General features: G+C 41.9%; 1 protein-coding gene across 2 annotated transcripts; it reads right to left on the minus strand.

Annotated features, from left to right (window-relative positions):
- Window positions 1–116: 116 nt before the first annotated feature.
- Window positions 117–9,827, minus strand: cc124 (Coiled-coil domain-containing protein 124). Of its 2 annotated transcripts, none has more exons than XM_014149226.2 (5): window positions 9,540–9,702; window positions 3,384–3,567; window positions 2,997–3,198; window positions 2,787–2,892; window positions 117–1,923 (listed from the first exon to the last, which is right to left on the minus strand). In XM_014149226.2, exons 2-5 carry the CDS (start codon window positions 3,540–3,542, stop codon window positions 1,722–1,724), a joined length of 669 nt encoding a protein of 222 aa, XP_014004701.1. In that variant the 5' UTR covers window positions 3,543–3,567; window positions 9,540–9,702; the 3' UTR covers window positions 117–1,721.
- Window positions 9,828–10,283: the final 456 nt, after the last annotated feature.

The raw sequence follows: 10,283 nt of genomic DNA on the forward strand, positions 1-10,283 counted from the left end.
CTCCACACATCAGATAGTGCCCGTGGCATTTTCATGTAAAGATTACAATTTTGGGTGGGGGAAACCTAATACAATTCCATGTATAGATAAATAGTTAAGCAATTAGATTAAACAACTCCTTTGTAAAATAAATGTTTTAAAATGAAAATGTATGGAAACAGATGAATTGACACTCAGTTAACACGCTCAAGCAAGCTAAAACCCACATGGTAGCAAAAACTAGCAGAAATTGTTAACAAGTTAGAAATGATTTAAAAACACACTTTGCTGTAGGCTACTATTTACTAGTTAACAAAAAAAATGGTCAAAATATATTCAGCCCACCCAGTATTGTAATCAAAACTTACCAGAAAGCATGTAGTCCTTGGCTCAGACAGTGTAGTAGTGTGGGCTCAATAGCATCTCATTAGTGTGCAGGATCTTGAGAATCCACTGCACATGTGATGGAAGAATGCACTGTGCATGCAGGGTTGCAATTCCATTGAATTGGGGATAGTTCAACCAAAATATGCCACAATACCTAGAATTGCCTTGTGTATCCCACAAAAAAAGGTTCACTGTTATAAGCTAACTATTTTATGCATTTAAGCAAAATTCCCAGGCTTACTGTAACTTCCCATAGACATTTACCAGAATGTTTCCGACCCTTTGCAACCCTAGGTACACCTAATAAGGCCCTGTTAGGATGGGGAACAGGTGCAACAAGACTTTATCATAGGGAAAGGGGTAGTAATTTCCAATGGTGCTGAAAATATCAGTTTATAACAAGGCAGTGCTCTTATAAGTCCACAGCTGGCTCTGGTCATGATATTTTCTTTTGTGGGTCATTATTATCATTACGATTTAAAGGCCCAGTGCAGACAACTCAGTTTGTGTGTTTCGTATCATATTGTACAACAGCTGTTGAAACTAACACTGTAAAAGTATAAAACATTTCGTAAGTCATTTCCTGATAATTGCTGGTTGAAAATACAATATACACAAGACCATCTAAAAATCAGCAGGTTTGCATGGGCAGGATTTTCCACTTGCCTGGGTCATCACCAGGCGGTAAATTAGACCAATAACAAAGAGTTCCAAACAGCAAGTTTTGAGTTTTCCCCTCCCCACTCAGACCACTCCCAGGAAAAGTCTGAGAAAGTTTTGCTGAAAATAATGTACAATTGTAATGGAAAACTAGTACAGTAAGGTACTTAATTGTAACCCAGAAATGTTATATTTGTATAAAACAGCACTATTGGGCCTTTAAAAGGAGGCGGTTACTATTAGGCAAGAGTGCAGATCACATTTTAGTCATTTAGCAGACGCTCTTATACAGAGCGACATACCTGTAGTCTCACCCTCAGAAACAATTAGATGCTAGTATTGTGAACTGAAATAAATTACTTTTAATCTCAAACTTCTGTCACCCCCCCACTGTTTTCAATTTAAGTGCCAAAAACTGATAATGGGAATAAAATCTATAAACCGCTGAGATGCTTCACAAGTGGGAATTCACAGTAACAGAAAAATCATCAGGAACATGAGGGGAATTTGCTTTTCCTCTAAATGAAACAAGCTGAAGTCCCAAGGGGATTCCTTACATCAGAGGTAGGGAGTGAGTGCAGTTTTTCCAGCAACGTATTCATAATGGGGGAATAATTGTAGGTTGGAGGCATCTTCCATTGTAAGGTCCAATGTGCATAGGTAACAGTTTTGTGTTAGCTGCTGCTGGAGTTGGTTCACTTGGTATTGTAGTTGGCAAAGTGCTGGTTCAGGGGGTTCTCTGGCGACTTCATCCACTCCTTTTTCAGTTGCTGCTTGAGCTGCGACAGCCGCATGTTGGGGTTCTCTTTTTTAAGGAGGGGCATGTTCAGCTCCTCGTACGCGGCGAACGCTGCCTTCACCCTGCGCTCAGGGTGGCGGTCGAGCTCTTCAGCCGTGCTGGGAAAGAAACAAACACGAGGAGAGGGCTGAAACTTGGCTCTCTATGGAACCCCATACTTGTAATGATACCTGTCATGTCTGCTTTATATAGCCTGGAGTATGAAAAATAACTTGTTATATGTCTACATTGTAGGTATGATACAAATTCTTCTATGTTTAAGATAATGACTAAAGTATTCCACCCTGAAACCATATCATTGTATGAAATGTGTTAGAGTCATAATCCAATAATGTATGTGACTAGACCTTTTAAGACTAGGCCATTGTGTTATTATTTCGCAATATGAGCAGGGTATAGTTGAGACATTCAAGGACAACTGAACTGTCGACTTGTGATAACGGTGACACTAATAACTGGAAAGAGGTGAAACTAATAACTGGAAAGAGGCCTCCCCAGCCTAGGGAGGAGAGCAACTGTTAGAAACAGCTTGCAGAAGATAATGAAACATGTTGCAGAAGTGTGATAAACAATGTATGTGAACTGTGGAAAAATACAGCCCACCTATAAAGCGAGGTGGAGTTTCTACTGATGTGAGTTCATTTGTGTGTGTGTGCTATAAAAAGACTGTTCTCATTTTGAAGACAGAGCACTCTCTGAATAAAGAACTGATCCCTTGTATGCTGGGAATCTGTTTCTTACAACTGGAACTTTACAACCTCCAGGATACAGATAGAGTTATAAAATAGTTCAGTTAGAACATTAGGATAGAAATTCTCGTGACAAGGTCACACCAAACCCACTATATGTTGATAACGTATGGTACACTGATGGAAAGGCTCCCCTAGTTCTCTACAGTAATTTCAACATTGCTTTTGTAGGGGGTAACATTGAGAGGTTATGTCTCTTCAGTATTCTGTACCTGAGCACAGCAATAGCATCCTCTATGGATCTAGCGTCCACTGCACCTTCCTCAGGGATGATGCGATTCACATTCTCCTCCAGGGGCGACTCCAGTTGACTCTTCTCTGTGGACACAAACATAGGAGAGGGGGAACATAAGAATACAACAGAACCCTGAGAGGAAAGAGAGCCTGGTTAATGCTTAAAGGAATAATGGTGAGGTCATTGCCTTTCTCTTTGGGTTGCTCCTGCTGTTGTAGCGCCTGCTCAATACGCAGCGTCTCCTCAATCTGGGCCCGGGTCACTTTGCACGCCGCCACAGCAGCCGCCTCCTTGGCCTTGCCCTTAATCTTTGCAGCCTCCTCATCCAAGAGCCGCTGGTTCTCTTTCTTTCTCTCCAGGGCCTCAAGGCGCTTCTTCTCCTTGTCATCCTGCAGGTTCAGAGAGGAGACATTTTAAGCCTAAGACCAACTTCAACATATCAGGGAATTACTTAGCAGATTCGTCTGGTCTGTACATACATAGCCAGATATCGGATTGTGATATAGCCCAATTGAATAGTGCTGCAGACTATTTGACCCAGTGTGGGAATAAGAAACAGAGCAAGAAAAGTCACCTTCCTCTGTTCTTTCTTCAGGACATGTTTATCGTTCTCCTGCCATAAAGCATCCTCCAGCTCCTTCTTCTTGCGGGAGTCTTCCACAGCTTTGGCCTCTGCCTTGCGGGCCTTGGCAGTCATCGCCTTGGAGTTCTCGCCCTGGAACTTCTTCGGCATTCCTAAGACTAGGCCTACTCTTCAGCTGACACAAACAGAGTATTATTTAGACATTCTATCATAAACCAAACCAGGTGGCAAGCTTACTTACCGAGTCACCATTTAATTGAGCCATGGGCCAAAGATAACAGACTAAACAAACCAAAAGCATCTTAAGGCGAAGTTCATCATTAGAACCGTACGATTCTAACGATGAAATTAGCCTTTAAGGCCTTTGCAGACTATGTCAGTCTTTTACAATTATCAGGTCACACTGTGTAATGTTACCTAATCAACATCTTGATATCAACCTGGCCAGATTGTACGATTTGCTTCAGTTCTGTCATCACATTCTGCGATTGGCTTGCGAGTAGTGATGATCAGTTCGACCAATTTATTGTTTATTTTTTTAACTACTCTTTATACTGACTAGAATCATGATTCGTTTTTCTGAAAGACTCGTTCATTTTAATCGTTCGTTCGACCTGCTAGTGCTGGCTGCAATGAGTCCTACAGCAGGACTAATACACGCTCCTCCAGCTCAGCATCTCCAGAGATGTGCTCAGACTAACAACTCTCTGTCATATGAGTGCAGGGAAATAGATCATGAGTATAAAGAAAAATACATGTTTAGAACTCATAATTGATCACATGGTGCAAAAATGAATGCAATTAATTGATTACTGAATGTTATGGACACAGCTCTGTAGAACCAAAACGTACACAGCCTCTGCTCAACAAACTCAAACTTGAGAACAAAACGTTTGGGGGGGGGCCTGCAGTTCGCAAACGACATTGTGCTCATCACCCTCACGGCAGTCAAGCAATGCATTCCGCAGAGAGTCGATCACAATCTAGTCCGGTTGCGGCCACAACTAGACAGTTTCAAATGTATCAAGAAATAATCTTATTTGTATGCCTAGCAATCAACAAATGTACATTGTTTAAAGCACATGTTTGCAAGTCTCAGTCACAAATGACAGCTCCAATATGACCCTTATGGTGAACGAGAGGCTGGTAGAATCATGACTCGAATTTTCAGTTCATCGCTCACCGGTAGGGGGGTCCTGCGTGTTCTGGGTATTACTTAAATGCACAAAATTAGTAGAAATATCAGTTATTTTGACTGAACAAGTTTTAAAAAGATCTGAGTCAGTACTACTTGCGATGCTACGTAAGTCGATGTAGGCTACGTCAATTGCAGCAGCGCATTTGATCTGCGCATGTGACAGCAGCGCAAGCCTCACTCTGCTCACTCTTTGTCAACAAAGACTGGTATGCGATCCCAAATATTAAGGAAGTCTCAAGGTTCTGCTTGCCTGAGTTAGAATACCTCATGATAAACTGTAGACCCTACTATTTACCAAGAGTTTTCATCTATATTTTCGTAGCTGTCTATTTACCACCTCAAACTGATGTTGGCACTTAGACCGCACTCAACAAGCTGTATAGGGCCATAAGCCAACAAGAAAATGCTCATCCAGGTGGTGCCCCTAGCAGCCGGTGATTTTAATGCAAGGGGGGGGAAAAAAAACGCCTAATTTCTACCAGCATATCACCTGTGCAACTAGAGTAAAATAAACTCTAGATCACCTTTACGCCACAGAGACGCATAGAAAGCTCTCCCTCACCCTCCATTTGGCAAATCTTACATTAATCTATCTTCCTGATTCTTTCTAACAAACAAAAACAGGAAGTATCTGTGACGCACTCAATACGGAAGTGGTCCGATGAAGCGAATGCTAAACTACAGGACTGTTTTGCTAGCACAGACTGGAATATGTTCCGGGATTCATCTGATGGCATTGAGGAGTTTACCACATCATTTACATTTACATTTTAGTCATTTAGCAGACGCTCTTATCCAGAGCGACTTACAGCAGCGAGTGCATACATTTCATACATTTTTTTTTTTTTTCCGTACTGGTCCCCCGTGGGAATCGAACCCACAACCCTGGCGTTGCAAACACCATGCTCTACCAACTGAGCCACACATCAGTCACTGGCTTCATTAATAAGAGCATTGACAAACTCATCCCCGCAGTGACAGTAGGTACAAATCCCAACCAGAAGCCATGGATTACAGGCAACATCCACACTGAGCTAAAGGCTAGAGCTGCCACTTTCATGGAGCAGGACACTAATCCAGACGCTTATAAAGAAATCTGGCTACGCCCTCAGACAAACCATTAAACAGGCAAAGCGACAATACAGGATGCTCGTCGGATGTGTCAGGGCTTGTAAACTATCACAGATTACAAAGGGAAACCCAGCCGAGAGCTTCCCAGTGGACACAAGCTAAATGCCTTCTATGCTCGCATTGAGGCATGCAACACAGAACCATTCGTGAGAGCACCAGCCGTTCCGGACGACTGTGATCACGCTCTCCGTAGCCGATGTGAGTAAAACCTTTAAACAGGTTCACATTCACAAGGCCGCAGGACCAGACAGATTACCAGGCCGAGTACTCAGTGTCTTCACTGACATTTTCAAACTCTCCCTGACACAGTCTGTAATACCTACATGTTTCAAGCAGACCACCATTGTCCCTGTGCCCAAGAACGCCAAGGTAACTTGTCTAAACAACTACCACACTGTAGCACTCCCATCTGTAGCCATGAAATGCTTTAAAGACTGGTCATGGCTCACATCAACACCATCATCCCAGAAACCCTGGACTCAGTCTAATTCCATATCACCCTAACAGATCCACAGATGACAATCTCTATTGCACTCCACACTGCCCTTTCCCACCTGGACAAAAGGAACACCTAGGTGAGAATGCTGTTCATAGACAGCATCTCAACGTTCAACACCATAATGCCCTCCAATCTAAGCTCCCTGGGAATGAATGAACATCTCCCTCAACTGGATCCTGGACTTCCTGATGGGCCGGGTAGTGAGGGTAGACAAAGGAGCTTATCGTGGACTACAAGAAACGGAGAGACGAATATGCCCTCATTCACATCGACGGGGCTGTAATGGAGCGGGTCGAGAGCTTCAAGTTCCTCAGTGTCCACATCGCTAAGGATTTATCATGGTCCAAACACACCAACACAGTCGTGAAGAGGTCATGACAATGCTTCTTCCCCCTCAGTAGGCTGAAAAGATTTGCCATGGTCCCTTAGATCCTCAAAAAATTATACAGCTGCACCATTGAGAGCATCTTGACTGGCTGCGTCACCGCTTGCTTTGGCAACTGCTCGGCATCCGACTAAGGCGATACAGAGGGTAGTGCCTACGGCCCAGTACATCACTGGGGTCGAACTCCCTGCCACCCAGGACCTTTATACCAGGCGGTGTCAGAATGCTCTAAAAATTGTGAAAGACTCCAGCCACCCAAGTGATAAGACTTCTCTCTGCTACCGCACAGCAAACCGTACCGGAGCGCTAAGTCTGGGACCAAAAGGCTCCTGAACAGGTTCTACACCCAAGCTATAAGACTGCTAAATAGTTAGTCCGAGTAGCTATTGGGTTATCGGCATCGGCCCTTTTTGCACCAACTCTATTTAACTATGCACACACACTGCACGCTACCCAAACACATACACACAGGCACACAATCGCCACACACTGCTGCTACTGTCTTATCTATCCTGTTGCCTAGTCACTTTATCCCTACCTATATGTACATATCTGCCTCAATTTCCTTGTTCCCCTGCACATCGACTCGGCACTGGTACCCCATGTATATAGCCAAGCTATCATTGATCATTGTGTATTTATTCCTTGTGTTACACTGCATTGTTGGGAATGGCCTGTAAGTACACATTTCACTGTTAGTGTACATCTGTTGTTTATGAAGTGTGTGACAATTAAAATTAAAAAGTGAGTTCGGAAAAACAAATTATGTATCTTAGAAATAGTTCTCACATACAAACTTCATATGTCTGAACTCAGAATCAAATAGGCTTCCCCGAAATAACATGGTCGCAGTGGTAGAACATTTATTTTGATTGGGATTTTGATAACTGCGCAAAATCCCCATCAGGTAGCCTGATTTCAAATGTGTCATTATGATGGAAATCGTTCTTCTTGCACAGCATGTAGACTAAACGTTTAAATCTTGGTGCCAGTCGTGTTCCTATTGGTCAGTCACTGGGATCGGCTCATAACACCAGCCAGACTACACAATAAAGGCAACAACAACAAAAAAATCGTACACTGCTAGACCTTTGTCGGAGATTATGACTGCAGGTTGCGGTACTATAAAAAAATAAAATGGCAGACATAGACCCTGTCACACTGAACGAGCCAAGATGTCCGACCTAAGAATTTGACCACCTTCTTGGAAATGTTGTCTTGGGATGGCAAAATCGTGGCATAAAACAGCCAAAATCGTACTGTCTGTAAATCCCTTTAGATGCTTTTGGGAAACCGGGCACTGCGCAACTGAGGATGCCAGCCCATTCAGATAGCTAGCAATCTGACAAGGGCCAGGTTTCCCGATAGCAATGGAACTTAGGCTTACGAGTGTTAACAATGCATGACTAGAGGTTATGCAATATGGGTGTATATCCACAGCACACTTCTTAGGTGTGTAATGGACATGACCAAGGGGCTATTGCAATTTAAAATTATGAAAAATGTACGTTGCACCACGTGATTTTACAGTACACAAACAAGAGTGTGCAATATAGAAGGGTAGTCAGTGAAGGGTAGTCAGTTCGAATGTTAAAAAAAGTTTGTACTTTATTTACGCTCCATAACTAATTTAAATAGGAATACAAAAGGCTGCTCACATTTCCACATGTGTATTAGCTTTGGAAAGCAAATTAATGTCCAAATCGTAAAAATAAGACCTGTGCAATGTTGTGTGCAATTTTTCCAACATCATGACACTTATTTGGAGTCTGTGGGTCAAGTGGTTTGAAAGCTATTGAGGTTTGAAAGCGCGAATATCCGTCGAATATCCAACTTGAAACTGTCTTTACCTCGGTGTTTTGAAGTAATCGCGAAAAAAAAACAGGCCTTATTTTAGTGCATTGTTCACCCTACCAGCGCCTATTAGTTCTATTGGGCACTGTGGCACCAACTCGCCTTCCGAACGTTCTATTCCCAGCTTATTGTTCTACGTCACAATGCCTCCTTCGCTATTGTTGGCAATGATACCTGCTCACGTTGTTTATAGTTAAAATGTAAACAAAAATGATATTGGAACTCTGCGGTCTTCCCATCGTTTCCTATGGGGGAAATATAGTCATGTCTGTTCATTTCGCCAAATATCTCGCAATGTGTGTATTTTGATTTTTTTCAAGTTGGACGCCATTTTAATCATGTGAATCTCCTCTTTCTAATTACGTAAACCTGGGCAGCAAGCTCGGTTGTCATCAAATGCTAGCCCTCAAAATACACATTTTGCCATGGAAAGTTGAACTCCTCCCATTGTTTTCCTATGGAGAGGCATGCCGGTCTATTTCGCCAAATAGCTCAGTGTATATTTAGATTTTTTTTCATGTCGGGCACCATTTTAAATCGGGAGAATCTCCTCTTTGTAATTATGTTAGTCTGGGCAGCGAGCTCGTTTGTCATCGATTGCTAGACCAGAAAAAAAAAGTTGATTTGTTCCTTACTATCTCATTACGCAGACATAAGCACAGTCGACACCATCGAGGCACGAATGTTTACTTTCTACACGTTGTTTTTTTCCAGTTTCGTCCGACGAAAAGATTGTAGTGGTATAATAAAAAGGGATACATTTTGTGCCATTTGGGCGAAATTGAATTTTAAACATCACCCCAGTCAAAACAGGCTCTGCGAACGTTCGATTCCATTCATTTGCTATGGGCTCGCGCTAGTGTTCCAGTTTAGCCAACGTTCTTAAGCCTTGGGTGAATTTTAACTCGTTCTATTGTCCAGCCCTGTGATACAAGTAACATTACATTAGAAGTTATACATTTCAACCATGTAGCCTAACTCTATCAACCTGCAAGGTAACGTTAGTAGCAAGCATACAAAACATTCAACAAACGTTAACTACCTAGCAAGATACTTTAGTCATATAAGTTATGTATTTACCCAACATATTACCACTAACCACACATAAAATGTCTTGCAACCTAGCTAGTTTCCAGCTTCCATAACGATGGCAGTATAAATGAGCACGTTACTGCTAGCTAGCTAACCAGCCTGTTATGAGCAAATTAGCTAGCCAAGACTTCAGTGTCTCCGTGACAATTGAATCTCTTAACCAATGTAAAAATAAATACAAGTGTGAAAGGAGACGGGCTGTACCTGAGCGACAGATGTATTTTCGAAAGAGGCATCTGAGTGTCAGACCATTGAGCTACGAAATAACCCTTTCGTGGCGACGCACCGTGATGACGTCCTGAACGAAATTGCTTGTTTAAGAGATAAATGTAGTAATAAACAGATTAGGAATGTTGTTTGTGATACTACAATTCCATCAGCAATATTATTTTGGTCAAATATCTATGGTGATATACAATGGGGGAAAGCATGGAAAATTGCTAACAAATATTGTATCAGTAACAAGGTAAAGATAGTTTCATTTAAAATGTTACATAGAATTTATCCTTTGAAACATGTTTTAGAAAGATTCAAGCTGAATATTGACTATAAAATGTGATTTCTGTGGAATGGACAAGGAGACCATTTTGCATTTGTTTTTTGCCTGTATTTATAGTATAATGTTTTGGATTGACATACAGAATTGTGTTACAAAAGAATAGGACCGGTTGTACTATTTAATGGTGTTGATGTAATGATTTATTTCAGAAATTCTGACATAGATACAGATGT

Source organism: Salmo salar, chromosome ssa16, assembly GCF_905237065.1.
Source record: "Salmo salar chromosome ssa16, Ssal_v3.1, whole genome shotgun sequence".
NCBI lineage: Eukaryota > Metazoa > Chordata > Actinopteri > Salmoniformes > Salmonidae > Salmo > Salmo salar.

Coding starts and splice junctions, on each gene's coding strand:
- cc124 (XM_014149226.2), bottom strand. CDS start 3,542: ATGCCGAAGAAGTTCCAGGGCGAGAACTCCAAGGCGATGACTGCCAAG. Junction 3,199..3,383: donor TGAAGAAAGAACAGAGGAAG/GTGACTTTTCTT, acceptor CTGAACCTGCAG/GATGACAAGGAGAAGAAGCG. Junction 2,893..2,996: donor GGAGCAACCCAAAGAGAAAG/GCAATGACCTCA, acceptor TTGTGTCCACAG/AGAAGAGTCAACTGGAGTCG.